Source organism: Balaenoptera ricei, chromosome 1, assembly GCF_028023285.1.
Source record: "Balaenoptera ricei isolate mBalRic1 chromosome 1, mBalRic1.hap2, whole genome shotgun sequence".
NCBI classification, from domain to species: Eukaryota; Metazoa; Chordata; class Mammalia; order Artiodactyla; family Balaenopteridae; genus Balaenoptera; species Balaenoptera ricei.
Window position 1 is genome coordinate 107,798,983 of NC_082639.1, and position 20,799 is coordinate 107,819,781.

General features: G+C 44.0%; 1 protein-coding gene and 1 long non-coding RNA gene across 2 annotated transcripts; one reads left to right on the forward strand and one right to left on the reverse strand.

Moving 5' to 3' along the window:
* The first annotated feature begins 146 nt into the window (after positions 1-146).
* LOC132369993 (uncharacterized) lies at positions 147-9,869 on the forward strand. The gene is made up of 2 exons (XR_009504505.1): positions 147-273; positions 7,185-9,869. It is a non-coding gene; the product is annotated as an uncharacterized LOC132369993 (long non-coding RNA).
* Positions 9,870-10,540: 671 nt separating this feature from the next.
* TXNIP (thioredoxin interacting protein) lies at positions 10,541-14,764 on the reverse strand. Its single transcript, XM_059929713.1, has 8 exons — positions 14,227-14,764; positions 13,629-13,698; positions 13,375-13,522; positions 13,056-13,158; positions 12,666-12,922; positions 12,408-12,564; positions 12,143-12,294; positions 10,541-12,010 (listed from the first exon to the last, which is right to left on the reverse strand). Exons 1-8 carry the CDS (start codon positions 14,474-14,476, stop codon positions 11,975-11,977), a joined length of 1,173 nt encoding a protein of 390 aa, XP_059785696.1. The 5' UTR covers positions 14,477-14,764; the 3' UTR covers positions 10,541-11,974.
* Positions 14,765-20,799: the final 6,035 nt, after the last annotated feature.

Genomic DNA, 20,799 nt, shown 5'->3' on the forward strand with positions numbered 1-20,799 from the left:
TCTGAGAGGTGCTTTCTCACCCACACAGTTCTCCCTTGGGTGAGGTCACTTCCCTGGGCTCTGATTGGCTTCCGAGGAAGCCCTAGATGTACTGATTGGTTCCAGCCACTTGACATGCAACAGTCACGGGCGAGCTGCGTGTCCAGAATAGGGACTGGATAAGGAGGCAGGCACAGATAGCTGGGATGCTGTCATAGCGACCTTACTAAACACTTGAAAGCCATAAAGATGGGATGCAGGAGAATCTTCAAGAAATTCCCCAGCCACTTTCAGGTAGGCAGACTGAATTCCCTGTGGCATCAAGTGATAGAGACTGGCAATCTAATGTTAGATACTTCTGACCCAATTCTAAAGAATGAATAGGGGCTGTGACTGCATTGAGGGAAAGCACCTTAAAAGCCTGGTTTGGGTGTGGTAGTAAGTGTTAAGGTAGAAGGAGCCAAGAGAACAGAGAAGGAAACAAGAATAGAAATAGAACATTCCAGAGTTATTGAGCAATTTGGATGATTGATGTGCTTCCTTTTCTAGTTCTCTGAGGTATTGTGTGAGTGGAGTAGGGGGAGGGGCCAGGGGACCTGTCACTGGGGTTTCCCATAGTCACACTGTAACCTGTGATTGTGGCTAGGGAGAAATTAGCAGTAAACAAAAATAAAAGACCCTGGAAAATCTCCTTTTACCTTTCTCCCCTGCATATACACACATACCAGACCTAATCTGGTTAACTATGTTTGTGTCTATGTTGGGGGCACAATTGACCTCCTAAATCCCACCTAATGCCAGCATGTGTACTTAAAAGAGTGGGAACAAAGAAGATTCTAGACAAGAGACAGTAGCGGAGAACTGAACACACCCCTGCCCCCGCCTCTATACACACACATCCTTTTCCCATGAAACAGGGGAAGGATAAAGGTTAGAGTGGCCTCTTGGGATCAGTTGTACTTCCTCAAAGACAAAGTGTCAGAGAGATCAGACCATTCTTGGACTCTTTCCTATCTGGCCTCCTGCCCTTCCTGGCAGGTGACCTTGCTGAACAAAGCCAGAGACAGGGGACCCAGCAGCTTCCCCAGATTCCGGAACAGTTCCAGGAATGAGCTAGACTGTTTCCATTGACCTTTCCCCTACTTTCCATAGGTTCTCTTGGGCAGGCTGAGGCGGAAGCCTAAGACTCAGTAAATAGAGTCAGGGCTGCTGGACCTCTGGAGGACCACCTGAGAGGGTAGAGGTCCAGGCACTACTTGCAAACATTTAGAGAGGCCCCACGCGGTTCTTGCTCAGCCCTGTACTGCGTGCCTGCTTATGTTGAACAGATTGCTCCCATGCCCACAGCCTAGGCTGCTCTGGCCCCAGGCAGGGTAGGTTCTCAGTCAAGAATCCTACCTATCCTTCCATACCCCATGTTCCATCCCTAGCCTACTGGTCCCCTCCCACCTTGGGCAGGAAGCTTGAGATTGGGGTCTGCAAATTTAAGCTCAGGGACTCAAGTGATTTGAGGGAGGCCTGAATGACAGACCTGGATACAACATGCAGTTTAGAAGATTGGGAGTAGAGACCAAAGAAAATTGGAGGGTCAAATATTGGGTGGACAGGACACCCATGGTTGGTGAGATGAAGACACGTATTTTCCTCAATTCATTTTTATTGCTGTTTGAACTTTGAAAGGAAGGAAGGGTGGTTTGTAGGCCTAAGCTAGTTTAAGAACTAAGCCAAAGGGAAAGCTGCCATCTCAACTGGGCAAAGCACTGGTTTACGGTCCTAGTTTCACCACTCCATAGCTTTGTACCCTTGGGAAAGTCATCTAGTCTCCAAGCGTCAAATTCCTCATGTATGAAAGAGAATTTGAGTTAGATGTCCACTAGGAAATCCTTCAAGCTGATGTTGATCCACCTGCAAGAATCCAAATGGTTCTGAGAGCAAAGGTCAGGATGTGTCCAACTTTTGCTGAATTCATTCCATCTGCTGGATTTCCCCACCTTATTCTCAGCTGAGCAGGCTCAACATACCTCAGGCAACTAGCCAGTCCTTTCCAGGAACCTGCTTCAGCCCAAGTAGCAGAAGGATCAGCAAGTCCATTAGCTAGCAAGGAAGGAGACACCCCTGCAGCAGAGTTCAAGGTCACAATCAGCAAGCCAGGACTCAAATCAAGCAGGCCACCAAGGAATTTCTGACTGAGGAAGGGGCCTGTGGGGCAGGTCCTCCCTCTCTCCCCCTCATGTAGCATGTCTGGCCAGAGGACAGAGAAGAGAAATGAGCTGGACAGGAATAGTTCAGTTAGCTAATCTGGCCAGACCAGTGGTGACCCTTTCTCCACTGACCTTTCCCCTAATGAGGCTCACTTCTTCCCCAAGGTCATTTGGGACCAGAAAGTGGGAAATAACAAGTTTTAGTTTCCTAGTATCGACTCAGAAAGGTCTTTGCCTTATCCCCAACAGGACTTAATTTGCCATTTTGTACTCCGGAGGGAAGGGAGGTTCCCCCTGCAACTCTAATGGGAGTCAGTGGAAAGACAGTGATCCAACCCTAATTGCAGGACCTGAGAGGCTAAGTGTGATCACCCTGGGCACCCAAAATGTGGGGGGAAGGAATCCAGGGATTCCTCAGACCCAGTCCTGACCAATGCAGGGAGGGGCTATGCCCCAGTGACCTCTGACTCTGGGACTGTTCTCCATTCTCAAACCTCTCCTCCTCCCGGGATTCTCAGCTGTGGGCTGAGGTTCCCAAGACTTGGACCCCTGCCTCTCCTCGCATCTTCTCCATTCTCTAAGTCCATTTCCCTTGGTATAAAATAGACAAGGAGAAATATCCAAATCCTGTCTCTTACGTTCTCTGTTACACTCAGGGCAGCCTTAATAGTGCTAGAATAGGAAGGAGGTTAGACCTGTCTTTGCCTTACCCAAAAGGATGGGGGGGACAAACTAACCTGAGTCAGGAACACAGATCTGGGATATTTCCTATCTTGGAGAGAATAGATGAAATCCCATGTGGACAGGGAAAGAAGCCCTGGTACTCATCCTCTTTATGCTCTGCTATGGCCAGAGAAGTAGCCATTCTAGAGGGGAAATTCCCTCATCTAAGGAGGTCAAGGTAACTCTTTTACCTCATTTTTCGTGGGCAGGGGTGGTAAGAGGATGTGAAACAAAGATGGGCTCAGTGAGAGGAAGGACAAATGCTGACTGGTCCTTTTCTCAGCCCTCTGCTTCCTGTCTCCAAGCCTCTCTCTTGGCCCTTGGACAGTCTTTCTTGTCTGACCATACTTGGATGCTCTTGGCCCCTCACCTCTCCCTTACTTGGCTCCTGTTTTGAGACTTGCTTTCCATCCTGAGCCACCATTCTAACACCTGTCCAGAGCTATCAGGGATGTTTATAAACCTCTCAGGAGCTGGACTGGGCCAGGTCAGGAGGGGTGGCTAAGAGCCAGAAAGAGAGCTTGTCACTCAGACTCATTCTTATTGTCTTTCAGATTCCTTTCCTTTTCTGACTCTCTAACCACGTCTTTCTTTCCATGTCTCTCTTTGCCTCATGTCTTTAGCATTATGCTACTTAAATTAGGTTATCAATGGGTTATGTGGTGAGGAATATTTGGAGCCACAGACTACACATCTTCCAGAATGTCAATTTTACTTTTCAGATTTGCTGGGGGAAGATAAATTATTCTTATACTAAAATTATACAAATATATTATGCAGTGTGAATCAAAATTTGCACTTTTTAGACATAAAACTGGTACTTCAAAGACATTTCTGGCTTGTGACAGGCTACTTTGGACTGTTCCAGAAGCCCGGGGGAAAATTCAGTTTCCCTAATCTTAGGGGTCCTTCAGAAGAAATATTTGAGCTCTACTTAGAGCAGAGGTGACAACCTAAGGCAAAAACCTTAACACCAGACAAGAGCCAAGGGTATAAAGGAGTGAAGCAGGTGAGTGTAATGCAATAGGGAGTGGTGAGAACTGGCAGATATAAGTCTGCCTGACCCTTTTAGCTCTAGCAGGTTGATGCCATGAAGGAATGTGGGCTCAGTGTTACCAAATGTGGTTGCTTTTTAAGGGAAGCCAGAACAATAGATTTTAGTGAGATCTGGTTTTTTTAATGTTTACAACCAATTCAAATATTTAGGAAGAAACTGTACAAGTTTCTAAATGCCTGCAAGCTGATTCCACCTATGGGCCCTCGGTTTGCTGCCTCTGACCTCTATCAACATTTCTTCTGCTTCCCAAAAGTGTATGTGGCCCAAATCTGGGCTTCCAAGGTCTCAAATTCTGTTCCCAAGAGCTGGGGGCAGTGAGCTTCATGAGGTTACAGGGGAGAATGGAGCTCTCCTGCAGGACAGCTTGGGGAGGTAGAACTGAAGAGAAGCCTTTGGGTACCAATGGCAGGTGACACCTTTCTCCAGAGGGAGAGAAGGAGCCATTGGTCACTGCCCAGCCACCTTTTCCCTGATCTTCAGGGATATGGAGCTAAAAACATCTTGGGGTCTGGAACAGAAACCAAAGATTCCTCAGAGTTGGAAGATGAGACAAGCATGAAAGCCCACGCATAGAGAGAAATGGGAGAACAGGAGACGAAGGAAGGAAGCTGTGAGCCTGGATAGATGAAGGAGGAAGTCAGAATTTAGACAGGTAAACTGGAGAGGGAGGGGTCTTTAGCCACAGAACCATATAAGGGAAACACAGTTCTCACGCTCCTGAACCCCACCTCCCCTCCCAGCAACTGAAATCCTTCCCCTGTCCATCTGTCCAAGAGGTTAAAAATATCTTAGCTGGGTACCCAGCCAGACATTTCCAAGAACCTGTTTACCGACCATCTGATTGACTTGGAGAGGTGGTCAGCAGCTCCATCACCCAACAAGGAATGAGAATGGACCTTGCTTGACATTCCAGGACTCAAGACCCATGGGTGTCACAATTCTGTCCCCATGTTCTGCCTTTCCTCTTCCTTCTCCCATCACTCCATGGCCTGGAGATGACCAATCAATTGGTAGTCAGAAAAATCCCAGTCTTCAGTCTGTCCATCCTTTTCATAACAGCCTCCATAGAAAGTACAGCAGGGTCACACCAAGGGAAAGGTCAGGACAAGACAGGAACAGCCTAAATAGGCTAAATTGGGCCTCATCAGTGGGGCTCACCTCCACTGGCTTTTGTGCTACTCAGTCTAGCCCACCTCAGGGAAATAAATCAAATGAGATGCAATACCTTCAAATAAGGAGCCTGAGAGTTCTTTGTAGTGTCACAAACAGCACTCTCTGTTTCTCAGTTTATCACTCCAAATGGTGGGAAGCTTTCCCCTGGAGTTGTATACTGAAAAGTTAAGAAAGCTCAATTAATTAATTTCCAGAAGGTGACAGAGTTACTCCAGAGGCCTGTGAAGCATGCTGGGAGTATGAGAGAGAAAACTCTAGTGGTCCCAGAGCTATACCATGGGGGTGTGCAGAGGGCCTGTCCTGGCCCGGGGGTGGGAGTCCCAATAGTGGGCCACCTCTCCCACCACAAAATTAACTACAGGTTGAGTCGCTTCTGTACACTGACCTCTTCTCAGACTGTTTTGCTCCCCCAACACAGGAAGGGAATCAAGAGGAGTAAAGAGAGGGTGGTGTTACTTACGATAGGTCAGAGAGGAGGAACAAATTTGGGGACATGCCTGGGAGTGAGCTAATCAAGGTGGTGGTGGTGAATATGCCTGCCTCCTCTTTTATTTTAGATAACAAGCACAATAACTTCGCCATTGTTCTAACACTTTATATATATATATATATGTATATATATATATATATATATATACATATATATATATACTTTTTTTTTTTTTTAGGAGAAATAAAGCTGCATTAGTTTGCTAGGGTTGCCAGAACAAAATGCCACAGACTGGGAGGCTTAATTAATTTTCTCACAGTTCTGGAGGCTTTGAGTCCAAGATCAAGGTGTCCGCAGGTTTAGTTTCTTCTGAAGCCTCCCTCCCTTGCTTGCAGATGGCCGCATTCTTTTTTTTTTCATTTAATTAAAAAAATTTATTTTATTTATTTATTTTTGGCTCTGTTGGGTCTTCGTTGCTACATGCAGGCTTCTCATTGCAGTGGCTTCTCTTGTTGCGGAGCAAGGGCTCTAGGTGCATGGGTTTCGGTAGTTGTGGCTCACAGGCTCTAGAGCACAGGCTCAGTAGTTGTGGCGCACAGGTTTAGTTGCTCCGCGGCATGTGGGATCTTCCCAGACCAGGGCTTGAACCCGTGTCCCCTGGATTGGCAGGCGGATTCATAACCACTGCACCACCAGGGAAGCCCCTGGCTACATTCTTGCTGTGTCCTCACATGGACTTTCCTCTATGAGCTGAGTGTGCATGTCTGTGTCCTAATCTTCTCTACTTATAGGAGCACCAGCACATTGGATTAGGGCCCAGCCATATGACCTCATTTTAACTTCATCACCTCTCTTAAAGCCCTATTTCCAAATACAGTCACATTCTGAAGTACTAGGGTCTGGACTTCAACATATGAATTTATGGGGTTTCAGTTCAGACCATAAGAGCAGTTGCTCCCTGTTGGTTGAAGCAGAAGTCTCTTCTCAGAGGAGAGAGGAATCTTCCCACATGGCCTAGAACTTCTTGACCCAGCCAAGTCATGGCCATGGCTCTGATTCCCTGTTGTTTTATCACATGTCTCTGTGACTGAGAGTGTAGGTCAGGGAGTGAAAAAGAAATTATGTCCTCAGTACCTTTTCACTAAATATTTCAGCCTTTGTGAGGCCACATATTCACAAAAGAAGTAAAGAAGTTATGTTTTTCTCACCAAGTGGTTGGCCTTGGAAGGCACACAACTCACTGAGGAACCACATAAGTGTCTCCAATATGCTGAGGCAGGCCATGAACACAGGAGCTGTAGACAGTGAGAAATCAGATGTCACAGCCTAGTTGGGAAGCAGGTGCATCACCAGGTTAATTCAATCAAATCAGTGTTATAGGTGCTGGGGTTGAGGAGGGCGTCAGTCCTGGAACACTTTATCAGAGAAATTTATATTTTCATATGGCCTCAAGTTACTGGCGTCCTCCAGTACTCCCTTTAGCATTTCTTGATGGGTAGGTATTATGGTACTGAACTCCTTCAGCTTTTGTGTGAGAATGTCTTTCATTTTTCCTCATTCCCAGGTTTCACATGTGGATGACCAGGGTTCACACTTAAAGAACTTTACTATTTTCTTACAGCTACATTGGCCCACCAGGAAAATAACTTGCCTGGATATTATTTCTTGCTTTTAATGGTCACGATTTTTGCCAGAAGATGAAACAATGGATGTCCTCCAGCATCACATCTATGTACATATTTCTCTGCAATGTGTCCAGCAGGTCCCACTCTTTGTGGCTGAGTTCTACAAACACGTCTTCAAAGGTCACTGATCTCTAAAGTATCATGGATATTCTGGTTCAATCAACATCATTCTTTCCAATGCCTCCCAGGACTTGCTGTATTCTGTTGGTCAGAAGCCAGTCAGTAGCCACTTAGTAGTTGCACAAAGAGTGGAGTTTCCTCGCTGGATGTGGATCACAGTCTGTGGCTGGAACATCCAGGAAGGCGGGTTCGGTGTTCTCCCCCAGAACTGGAGAAAGTGGCTGCATTCTGGAAATAACTGAAAGTGATAAAAATCCAGCCTCAATCATCACTGAGAAGGTGGGGATAAACCGCGCGGGGCAGCCGGAAATGAAGGCACGGTGCTGGGAGGAGCGGGCATGACCCCTTTTCACAGGTTGGGGCGCCGGCGGGGAGCGTCTTCCTCCCGCAGCCCCTCCAGCCGCCACACGTGCTCCCGCCGCCGCCATGGCGCCTCCCCTCCCCACACATATTTTTAAAATCCTCACTTCTATGGTAGTTACTATTACTGTTTCCCATTTTACAGATAAACTGTAGCACAGAGAAGGTTAAACAAGTTGCAAGGTCATACAACTAGTTAAGTGGTGGAAGTAGGATTTGAATTTAGATAGTTTGACTCCAGTTGGTATTGTGCTTAATTACCAAACTATACTATTTCTCCTTAATAGTATAGGGAGGCTGATCCCTGAACTTTTTCTAGGCTATAGACTCACCTATTGGGCCAGGACCTGCAGCCCTGGTTCTGCAGTCATCTCTGAGAGGAAGTTTTTCGGTTTTGGAAATGGAAGTGAATGTAGGGTCAGAACAGAGAATGGGACAAAAATTTCTTTCTTTCCACGCCAGAACTATTGAGGTCAGGATGCTTGGGACAGGGGCCATCAGAGGGTCAGTAAGACATTTTCCTTATCCATCTTATGCATTCCATCACCTAGAGATAGTCCAAGGAAAGAATACTAGGAAGGGGTCTGTATACTACTGAAAGAACTGGGCAAAAGCCACTCTTTTACCCCACTTCATAACCTTCAGCTCTTAGATGATTGTTTTTTGTTGACCAGGTGTTTGGTCAGATCTTCTCTCCATACTTTTCCCTCCTGATGCCTCAACCCAAGTTATATCCTTGTTTTTCCAGTCTGTTCAGAGTTATCAAGGTAGCCAAGGATCCTGGTTGTGGAAGTATCTGTTCTTTCCTTGTTAATTTTACTTTCTCTAGCTCTTTTCTCTCTTTAGTTTTCTTTCTGTCTTCTCTCAGATCTTCCTATACCAGATTGGGCCTAATGAATAAATGATACTAAGAACTGGACCTCCTCAAATGGCTGTACATGTAGGTTATAGCTCTTTAAAAATTAAAAGGCATATGAGAAGAGCAAAGGAAAGGAAGACCCAAGATATCCACCCACTTAAGTGGAGAAACAGCTGGGCCGGGACCTAAGGAAGAGTACTTAAGCAAGCCTATGTGCAGATGTCCTGGGGTGGGGTAGAAGTTGTGTATCGAAGGCAAAAGGAAGTCCGGTGGAGACTTCTGTGCTCTAAGGGAGGGATGCGTTTCCTCTGGGTGAACAGCTATATCTGCTTCCTTCCTTCCTCAGATTTTGCTGTGCTGTTTAATATGATAGTCACTAGTCACAGGGAGCTAACTAAATTTAAAATAAACAGAAATAAAAATTCAGTTCATCAGGAAGAGTAGCCACATTTCAGAGCTCACTAGTCACATGTGGATAGTGGCTACCGTATTAGGGCAAATACAGAACTTTTCCATCATTACAGAAAGTTCTGTTGGACAGTGCTGGATTTGAGGTATTAGGGTATCAGGAGGAGGTGCATATGTTCTGGCCCTTCAAGGATCAAATCTCTATCAGACCTTGGGTGTAAGTTATCTACCCTCTCCATCCCCTTCTCATATCAGGTACCAGTAGCCAGTCTGTATACACAAATAACCAGGCTTCTGTACTCCATGGTCTCTCCATCTCTTTGTCCTGCCCTCTGGCCTGCTCTTGTCCTTGCTCTATCCCTCCAGTCCCTGCAAAACAAGCTCCAGAAAAACTTTTCCATCAACTTTGACTTAGTTTCCTGGTCACAGAGTTGAAAAAGGGCGGAGGCACTAAATTGTTGAACAGGTAAGAAAAGGAGGCAGAGGTGAGAGTAAAGGTCACAGTCACCATGGCAGCAGAGCTAGAGACTGACACCTTGGTAAAGAAAAACAACGGCCAGGAGAGAGCAAAAGAGCTGCTGAGAATGCAAGATAGATGCAGACAAAGATTGAAGTGGAAAAGAATCTTTTCAATCCTACTTTCTGTTCAATTTACATTGATTTTATGAACTTCCAGGAGCCTGAGGTCTGGAATTACTATGTGGAGGTCCATAGAAAAGCCAACCCCCAAATAAGCGCTAGGACTAGATTTGTCTGCAAAGGTTTAAATGAACCAGAAATCAGAATGTATGCTAACCTCTCCCATCTCAGGGTTTCTCATCACTAGTCACTCCTAGTCACTCCTTTCGGAATAATAAAAATCATTTCAATTAGAGGTGGAATTGTGCCATCAATCAGTTATTACTCTACAAGGAAGTAACAGAAACTGCTGAAGCATATCATAAGGAATGAGGGTTGGTTTGAATATTCAGCAAACATTTACTAGGTTATGATCATGTACTTGGATACGAACTGTAATGGGAGCTGCAGAGATAAACGGTAGCTGCCTTCAAATAACTTGGTTCGTAACTCTAAATCCTTAAGTCCTGTATTATGTCTTCCTGCATATAAACCAGGCTTATACTGGGAAGAAACTATGATGAAACCAAATTATGAAAGAGACCCATAACCTTTTCCTTCCAAATCCCCTCACAAACTTCATTTCCCTGTATTTCAAGAGCTCATTAAACAAAAATCAAAGCTTCATGCACTCCAAAGTTGAAGGAATTTAGTAATGATTAACTACAGATGTAGAAAACTAGCTTAGACCACCAGAAGATCCCACTACAGTTCTTTAGTGAATTGGACAAAAGACAGTGTAGCTCAAATTCCTTCCCTCTTCACCCCACCAACCCGCATTCTGACTATATTCATTACGGTCCGTAGGAAATGGTTTCTCTACAGGGTTTTCAACAATGTGAATTGTGAAGTAGGGGGAAAGCTCCTTGGGGCACATTTTCTTTCTAATAACTTCTTCAACACCATCTCAGAGACAAGAAAACAAACTTTTTTGCCATTAAAAAAAACTTTATTTTATTTATTTATTTTTTACAAAGAATACCCCCACCTGGGGTGAAAAAATATATCTGGTTAAGTACAAAATATAGTTTTTGTCATACAAAAAGATATACAGTTAAAAAACAACAAAAAAATGAAACCACCTTCAGCCCACATACTTTCTCAGGAAAGGGAAGATAGAGCTCAGTGCTCTGACACAGGACAGTGAACAAAGTGCTAAGGCTGAGGGAGACTGAGCAAGTGCTAGAGGCTGCAGTGCGAGAGGGGCTGTCAACATCCCTGTCTCCTAACACTGGGCAGGAATGGAGGCCGCACAGCTTCTGTGAAGACCTGCCCTCTAGTTTCTCATGGCAACATCTGGATGCTCTGATCACAGTGTTGGGGCATTTTGATCTAGAGTTCCTCCTTGGGTTTGGAGAAATCACAGTGGGCAAGGCTGATAGCAGCAACCCTTCTCATATAATTAGAGTGTCAGAATTGCAGAATTCTGTACACTGGGACAAAGTCTCAAAAGCAGTAACACTTTTTTTGTGTGTGTCATTGTGCTTACCCCTAGAGACATAGTAGACCAGTTTTAGCTTACACTTGAGAAAGGAAAAAAATCCCAAATTTGACACAAACTAAAGTGCTAAGAAAATCACCTCAGAATCAATTCCAAGGAGTCACATGAAAAGAAAAACACATTCTCCCACATGAAAATGTTTGCCAACAGGAGAACACAGTGCAATAGGCTCTAAAAATGGCTTTTAAGACCGTTGGTGGGGCACAGTTACTACCACTTTACACCTGATTAAAGTACTTTCTGAACAAAGACAACCTTTGAGCTTCTTCCCTTTAATCCACATGGGAAGCTCACTCCAAAGTCCAAACCAAATCAGCTCTGGAGGGCTTTTTTTTTTTTTTCTTTAAGTGTACAAACAAAGGGGAACAACGATTTTAAGAACATCCTTTTCACAAAGTTTTGGCCGTGATTTTTTTCCTTTTCATTTTCCTAGTTTGCTAAATTGGCTCTCCTCTACATGGCAGAGGTTCAAGGTCTCTTGTTATAACAATCTATCATCCCCTCCATAAAACACTGGGAAGACCATGCCAGGAGGCCATTTCTACCCCTTATTCAAAAGTACTGAAAATGCCTCAATTTTCAAAGAGATTTAAGAAAATGGGATTGGCCTGAATTTTTCTAGTATGTTTTTAAACCCATCCAGCAAAATACCCCGTATCACATCTGACTGGCTGAGGACGAGTGCGCACCCATTAAAGCCCAGGAGATTGCATGCTGATCACCTCCTACACTGGAGAGTCAGAGGCTGGGGTGGACCGGTACCCCACTGTAGAGACTACTGAGTCTCTAAAAAAGTACGAGTCCGGGAAGAGAGATGAAAAGAAACAAGTAGGTACAGCTGCTTCTTTTCTTCCACATGCTCACTGCACGTTGTTGTTGAGGATGCAGGGATCCACCTGGGAGGAAGAAAGAAAAGAACATTTTAGTTTGGGTGAGAACTAAAAGAACAACCCAGTTTAGCAATCCCTCCAAGTCAACTTCCTATAGTAGGCTTCGGGCAAATGTAGTGGTAAAATGACAATTCTCACCTCAGTGTAAGTAGGTGGTGGCATGAACTTGAACTCAGGAGCATACATAAAAATAGGGCTGTCTTGAGAACCATCTGTGTCATCTAGCAGAGGAGTAGTGGGGCTCTCCAATCGGTGATCTTCAGGAATGATATCCATATAGCAAGGAGGGGCTAGAGAGAGAAAGTATGGGGATAAGAAGCCTGGCCAAGGAATGCTTGACCGTCACCAATTTTACAAACCCAAGCACGCCAGAAAGGAAGAACAGACATTAAGTCTAGCTCACCTTCTGGGGTATCGGGGATGTTTAGATCCACCCAACTCATCTCAGAACTGGTTCGGCTGGCCATGCTGGATGTCCGGCTACTGAGGCCTGACCTGCTGCCAATTACCAGGGGCAGGTCAAGAATGACTTTCTTGGAGCCAGGGACGCTAACATAGATCTAGAAAAGGAGACGGCAGTTTGTTAGACTGGAGATCTGGAGAAAACACCACTATTGTTCTGACAGATGAACAATTTCTCTCTCCAGCCCCACCCACTCACCAATAAGGAGTATTCAACTCGAAGGATGTTGCAGCCCAAGATAGAAGGTCTGATCTTCTGCACCCGAAGGCTCTTGCCACGCCATGATGCGCAAGTTCCTGAGATAATATGATTGCCTCTGACCGATGACAACTTCTGCGTCAGCATCTTAGTTTGGCCATTGGCAAGGTAAGTGTGGCGGGCTACAATGGCAGCTTTGGGGACCACGATGCGGGAACTTGTATTCTCAAAGTCAGCATGGATGTTAATCTCATCACCTAGCAATGAGAAAGATGAAAACTGATGCTTAGTACAGTTGATGACTTTTCATCTGTCCCTGTCTCCTGCCCTCACCCCCAAACTCACAGTTCCTGTTTTAATAGTCTCCCATTTTAAGCACTAGATCCTTACCTTCACAGAATCCTTTTCTGTCTATTCGGGCAGAGACGGACACCCGCCCATCAGGAATAAACATGCAGGAAACTTTCTTCTCCTTTTTAGCAGACACAGGTGCCTATGTAGAATGGAGGAGAAAAACGTGTTTTGAGAATTTCTAGAGATCCTTTCTCTGCTTCTCTTTCCTTTCCACTGCTTATTTAGAATAGGCAGCTTTCCCTCCCACCTTGATGACTTAGGACTTGATTCCCTGAGGGGCTTCACTCTAATGCCCTAGACACTTGACTTATTATCCCTGAAACCCAGAAGAATAGAACTTTAAAATGAACCTCACCAGTAAATCAGGGGTATTGACATCCACTAGATCCATCACTTCAAAGTTTTTCTTTGTCTCCTGAGTTGGGTGGCTGGGGCGATCAAGAAAAGCCTTCACCCAGTAGTCTACACATCCATATTTTCCTTTGAAAGATGTTCCCAGAGGCCTTTATCAAGAAAAAGGAAACAATTAATTTAAAAATGCTCTCCAAGAAGAGTAAGTGATCAAAGGAGGGGAAGATAAGTCCACAGATGCATTTAGCTGATACATACCCCTGAGGAAGCTCAAAGCCAAACTTGTATTCATATTTGTTTCCAGGTCTCATGATCACCTCATTCTCACCTGAAGGGAGAGAAAAGCGAGTAGCCATTAGGTTTGTTACACTTAAAATGCATCTGTGCGGTATGGAATTCTTGGGCAGCATACAAGAGTATTGTAGAACCCCCATTTTCATCCCTTATGTTCTTAAACGAGAGATTCTGATGCATTTCGTTGGGCCAAAAAGTTGCAAAGCCCTGCAGTGCTCAAAGGCTCAACCAGGACAGTTAAGCTACTATCATCTCAAACAGGAAGCAAACAGAATAAACAAGTTATGCACACAGAAAATCTTTCACTAGCTAAGGAAACATCCCTCAGGATCACCTACAGAACACAGCACCATAAGAAACTGCACACATCACCCTTTTTCGGGTGGGGGGTGGGGGGAGGGAGGAGTTTGCAAATTAAAAATAAAAAAGATAAGGAAGCCACACAAAATGCAAACCACACAACCTGAGCAACTTAGAATCTATACTGTAGGCTCCATTTATTCGTTTTCAATTCTCTTCTCGAATCAGCTTTCACCTTCCAGCAAACAGCTGGGTCACTCACCTGTTGGCTGGTCGTCCAGGAGAAGCGTGTCTTCGTAGCGCAGGTAGTTCAGTGTCTGTTTGCACTGTTGGGATCCCTGCATCCACAGGACTTTGGCCACTCCGCAAGCCAGGATCCTGACAGCTTTGACTCCAGTGACTTCACACACCTCCACTATCACCCGGCCAGCCACCTTCTCCCCACTGCCGTACACCTTTTCGGGGTCGTTAAAGACCACCTCGAAAGACTTGATCTTCTTGAACATCACCATAATCGGGCTGGGTTGGCTTCAGAGTTAAAAACGAGGGAGGAAAAACAGAACCCCAAATCAAAGGACCCTTAGCAATAAGTTAAAATTATTTCACTCTTCAATCCTCTACTAAATTTTCGATAAGATGTCCACGAAAATTGTAAGCTGCTGCTTAGGCCAAGGGATTTCAAAAGAAAAATAAACCCTTTCTTTTCTTTTTTTCCTCCAACAGCTGGAAGAGAGCCCCGGATCTCTGCGGAAAAGCTAAAAGCACACCGCCCGAGGAGACGAAAAGAGAGTTACAAGTAAGAGCCGGAAACTGCTCTATATAGTAGCCCGGCAGGCAGGGCCACGCGAGCGCTGGCCTGGAGGCTCGTGCTGCCCTCGTGCACAGCCCTCCCATTGGCTGCCCGTTCCTTGTTTACCAGGAGCCCGACCAATCAGTGAGGTCGCAGCAGCGCGTGGACACAGTGTGCTCCTGGCTGGGAAAATAGTTGTTGTGCATCGCTGCAGGGCCAGGAGGAGGGGGTGGAGGGGTTGTGGGGCGGCTCCCCTTGGGCCCAAAGGAAGGGAGGCTTCGCTGCCCCTAAAATTTATCCGAGGCCAGAGTCCTTCGAAGGATACTTTTGGGGTGCCAGCGATGTTTTGAGGTAAAAGGAAAATGTGCTTATGAGGGAATTTCGTGCCTAGCCTCAGCCAATGCAATTAATTTAGAGGCAACTGTTTATTTCCGACTCACAAATCGCAAGTCGTGTGAAAAACAATCCCAGAGCTCCAGAATAATTTAGGATCGGGGCGGAGGACAGGGAGTGCCGCTGTTACTGTTCAGGAACATCTCCTTTGTCCTTCTGTTGCCCCGCACCTCTTAAAAACCAACAAACAACACCCCACCCCACCCCCCAAAAAAACCTGCTGTGCGGGAAGGAAAAGAGAGCTTGTCACAAAATTTTAACCTCTCTTCAGCGCTCACAGGAAAGCGAGTATGTGGGACTGATCGGCCTTCTCCCTCCCTTTCTAGCCCCCGGGCTCGGGGCTGTGTGCCTCAGCCCATGCGCCCTCCACTCTGTTCTCGGGACCGGAAACAGTGCGAGCGTGTCCACATCCTCTTGCTTATCCCCTCATCTCTTCAGTCCCTAACTGGAAAGTTGGGGAACACTTTATGTTCCGCCAGTTACCTCACTACCTCTTTAGTAAAGTGTGTTTTTTAGGCTCTGATTATCTCTCACTCCCTGCTTCTCCAGGAAAGGAAAAAAAAAAAAAAAAGGGTGCTTCACTCTTTTCATTCCCCCCACCCAGTTACTTTAACTCTTTCTTGTCTTCGTCCCCTCTCCGACTTACGAAATCAAAGGTACATCCCTAAATCTGCTGCCTGCATTCCTCACAGCCTTCAAATTAGTTAAAAGCAAGAAAGTTCTCTTGTTTGTAACCAAAGTGTCCGAGGAAAGATGGCCGTATTCCTGTTTGAAGGAAGAATTCCCCTGTCTTTGAAAAGCTTCTCGTTTTTTGTTGTGTTTTGTTTTTTTCCCTAAGCTGTTTAGAAATTGCTGAGAAAGGGAAGAGAAGACAGAAGGATCACTAGCACACTATGTATTCATGCTAAAAGAAGCCTTGACTCTTCATCCTGTGTTGTCGTTTGGCTCTCTGTCAGATGGGCTTTTCCTTAGCTGGCCATGAGGTGCCTTAGGAACCGACTCCTGGGAAATTTTTCATAAATGCAATAAGAAAAACTTGTGTGCAGAGATACAAGGATTCTTCTCCCTTGTCTTTGATTCCTGATTCCCTCCCATTTGTTAGGGAATCAGGAGATGACCTCATTTCTTGTGCTGGAAAGAGAAAGACAATGTCCCGAAGATTGAGATGAGGAAGTAAATAAGAAGCATTAGAATATCCAGAAATCCTACCCTCTCAGCAAAAAGACGGCTATTCATTTCTGTGAAAGAGCCTTTTTCCTTCCTCACACACCCTAACTAGGTTGACACTCTAAGGCTAACAAGTTACAACTCAACCCCACCATTAAGCAAGCTCAAAAATCAGGCATCAAGACTACTGGAAAGCACACACACACACACACAGCACCAACCCCCAGGAACAAAAAGGGGAACATGTTGATCCTTAGGGTGTGTGGGTTTGAGGCGGCACCGTGTTCAAGAAAGTTAACCAATAAGGCCTGAGTTATTTTCAGTCGGTCAACAGTATTGATTGAGTTGATTGAGTTATCTGGAGCAGGGAAGGTGGGACTCTCATTAAAGTAATTTTAAAATTTTGAATTGTAGCTTCTGAGAATTTTTAGTTTGATACATATGAAAGTGTACATAAATATGAAGTATCAAAATGTTTACAAAGAAATACATGAATCAATATTGTTAAACAGTGTGTGATGTGTAACTACATAAATTTTGAGGGACTGAGAGGAGAGGTGAGTGTAATAGACCAGGGTGGTGTTGATTTGGGACCTCTTAGAGAAAAGGGAATGCTGATATTTATTTGGGCACATCTGTGAACTACTGACTTCTAAAAAAACCTTAATACCATTCCCTTTTGCTCTAAGTTCCTCTCTTGGGCTCCAGTTTCTTCTTTCTTTCCTGTTCAAAACTCGGTACAGACCACTTGTTTGCGCTGTGCTACGACTGGGTTCCCTTAAATGCCAAAAACCTATTTCACTTTGGCAGCAGCTGCTGCCTACCAGGCCTGTAGCCAAAGCATGTTCTGAAATGGAGTCCCCCTGGCAAAGTTGTTTACAACCTTTCACCTTATAACCTGGTATTCTGATGAAAATGTGCCTTCTGATTCTTCTTTCTCAGTTCCTGTGCCAAAGAAGAAAAAATCTTGTAAACTGCTGTCCTGAAAACAGAGTACAAACACTTGTGGGGCGCAAGAGAGAAAAAGGGCAGGTCCAGTAAGGAACAGCAAAAGAGGGCTAAGTCCAGTTTTGCAAATTAGATCATCTTTACCTGCTCCTTCCCCACCCTCTTCAATCTCAGTGCCAATAGGAAACCAAGTGGTGATTGTTGTTTGCTTTACAGGAGGTGGTTGAGTAAAGCCCAAGCGTTCATGAAGAGAAGTGCCCTCAGTGCTCAACTGCCAATCAGAGACAAGGAGCTGGTTGCATTTCTCTTTTCTTTAACCTCTGGTGTGATAAACATTTAGGACTCTAAAGACTCAAGTTTCCTAATAACCCCTTCTTTTTTCCTTTTAATTGTTACTGTCATCTCCACTCGGTAAACTTCCCTTTTACTCTTATCTTTTCCATTCTCCTCTAGGGAATATTATTTTAGAGACAAATAAAGGGAGTGTGGCATTTGAGACTGATCAACTTTGCGTATGCCTCCAAGTCATAGATAACAGAACTTAGAGTTCAAAGTGACTTTTTGGCTATTTATTGAGCACCTATAATGGACCAGTTCCTTTACATAATTACCTCAATAATATTTTATTTATAGGTTTATCTGTCATCTTGTTCCAGAAGGGCTTTAAGGGTAGATTATTTCATTTAATTCTCACAATAACCCTGTGACTCAGGGTTGATGAAGTCAGGCTCAAAGGGTTAAGTAATTTGCCTGCAGTCACAGATTTTGTAAATAGAGCAAGATGTTGAACCCAGATCTGTCTATATGTACCCTTTCTAATGTGTTGTCCTGCCTCTCAGTGCTTTAACACATGGTATCCTGTTTGATCTTCACTGTGAAGGATTCAGAGCAAGACTCATAAAATGTTAGAGTTAAAGGGGACTCTAGCAGTCTTTTTTTAAAAAGACGTATTCCCTTATTTTAGTTAAGTGACTTACCCTAGGACATACAGCTAGTAACTGGTGGAGCCACTCTCCAAACCCAAGATTCTTAATACTTAATCTAGAGTCTTATCTCTAGTTTGCTTTGTAAGGGTTCTTGTTTTTCAGTTTAGCTTTAATTATCAAAAAATACTTCATCAGAACAGATTGGTGGTTGCCAGGGGTTGGGGGGGGGGGGCGAAATGGGTGAAGGGAGTCAAAAGGTATAAACTTCTAGTCATAAATAAGTCATGGGGATGTAATGTACAGCATGGCGACCATAGTTAATAATACTGTATTGCATATGTGCAAGTTGCTAAGAGGGTACATCTTAAAAGTTCTCATCACGAGAAAAAAATTCTGTAACTATATATAGTGACAGATGTTAACTAGACTTATTGTAGCGATCATTTTGCAACATATTCAAATATCCAATCATTATGTTGTACACTTGAAACTAATATAATGTTGTATGGCAATTTTACCTCAATTAAAAAAAAACCCTCATCTGGAAGTCCACATTTCATGTTTATTGGGGTCTATTTTTCTACTATGTTGAAGAAGGAATGGAGATGTAGAAGTTGTCCAACTTCAGGGAAAGATGGGAAGAGGAGGTAAATTAATTTGTTCAGAACTACTGCAGACTCATTTAAGATATTTCTTAAAGTTGCCTTATTATATAAAAAAAAATTTTTCCCCCTCTCATGCTATCACCCATATGTTTTCTTTCCTTTACTGTCAAATTTCTTAAGAGAGTAAATTATACCAGCTTTCTCTGTTGGCTAAACTTGTCCCTTTGTAGTCTGGCTTCTGCTATCACTGAAATGGTTTTCTTAAAGTTTTCCAGAGGAAACCAGAGTAGTTTTTTAGGCCTTATTTCCCTTGACTCCTATATAATTTGAAAACTGCCATCTTTTTAAATTTAAACATTCATCTTGACTTTTGGATTTTATCCTTTTTCTCCCTTGCTAGCAATTCCTTTTTTCTCTGCCCCCGCCCCCCCGAAAGCTTTTCTCCTTGGCCCTCTCCTTTTCTGTCTTCAAGCTTTGCTGTTCAGTTTGTCCATCTGTACATCACTCAAGGAAACCTCTAGCCCATCTTGAGATTTCCAGTTGGCATCTCAAATTCAACTTGTCTAGTATGGAGCTCATAATCTTCCCCTGTGCTCAACCTCAGTTCTTACCCTTGTTTCTTTTAATGGGACCATTATATATTCCCCTGGTTATCAAGGCATAAAGTCCCGAAATTGCCTTCAATTCCTTCCTCTCTGACATTCCCCACGTTCAATCAACTGCCAAATTCTGAAGAGGCCATCTTTCCAGTGTTTCTAGAATTTCTTATTTCTTACTCCACTGCCATCACTCTGGTTCATGTCCTTGTTACTTTTGCCTAGATTATTTTAATAGCTTTTAGCTGATCTTTCTGCTATAATCTATAGACCATGACTAGATTAATCTAACACAATTGAGTTCCTATCTGTTCCTGTGATGCTCCAAAACCCACTGCTTACTGAATCAAATTCAAATGCTTCAACCTGGTATTTAAAGCCTTCACAAATTGACCTAAACCAAACTTTCCAGTCTCATTTCTCTCTACTTCCTCAGAAGTGTACCCTACACATCAGCCAAACCTGAGTACTCAGTATTCCTCTAATATATCGTTCTCCGCATTTGTTTATGCTTTTCTCTCTACCTGGAATGCCTGACTTTCCTTCCCATCTCTACTTTTTGAAATCCTACCCACTCTTCAGTAGACAGCCAAATGACTTTTCCTGTATGAAACCTTTTCTGATTCCCAAATCCCCTCATCTCTCATCTTGTAACCAGATAGGATTTCATTCTCTTTGCATACTCCATTCCACATTGTTTATATTTCTCATATGGAACTTACATGTAAAGTTTCTTTTCTCTCCTAGGTAATGAATTCCTAGAGAGCAGGATCTGTGTCTTTTTAATCTTTTTATTCTTCATAGCATCTAGCAGAGTACATTTCATAGAGAAAATATAAACTGCATTGGTGGACTGGGATATGTCTCTGGAGTAGAATATGTTACTAATTCAGAACCTAGTATAGTTTCTTATCAACAATAAGAAACCTCAATCTCAATTCCTTCTGCTATATTTGAACATAACCAGTCCCTCCTCGAAGCCTGTGGCCCAATTATGTATAGAGCAAGGGTGGTGAGGGTGGTGAGGTGGTGAGGGGTGATGGTTTATTTCTCTATGAGGGAAATTTGGACCGTGTTGATGTTTATAAACATGAGAGAGATGGGACATTTTGTGCTTAAACCAACTTCCCCTTTTCTGAGAAATTCTTTCTTACACAATTCAGTAACCCAGTTGGCTCAGCCCTGCCACCCAGTGGATAAATTAGAGTACTATTGAGATCCTTAGTCCACACAGAAGCTTTTCTGAGACCTGAAACTTGACCCAGACCACTCCCCTGAGTGAGGAAGATGATTCTTTGATCCTGAGAAAGGAGCAGAGGAGGGAATATGGTGTTCATGACTGAGAGGAAGAAATTACATATTAAAACAGTTTTCTCTTTTTTACCCATTTAACAGTACTTTCTATGTTAA

What these genes read in the sequence shown, in the direction of transcription:
- TXNIP (XM_059929713.1), bottom strand. Translation starts at nt 14,476, where the DNA reads ATGGTGATGTTCAAGAAGATCAAGTCTTTCGAGGTGGTCTTTAACGAC. An exon ending in CATCCCCGATACCCCAGAAG is followed by an intron (nt 12,295 to 12,407) that starts GTGAGCTAGACT and finishes TTCTCTCTCTAG; the next exon opens with CCCCTCCTTGCTATATGGAT. An exon ending in CACCACCTACTTACACTGAG is followed by an intron (nt 12,011 to 12,142) that starts GTGAGAATTGTC and finishes TCTTCCTCCCAG; the next exon opens with GTGGATCCCTGCATCCTCAA.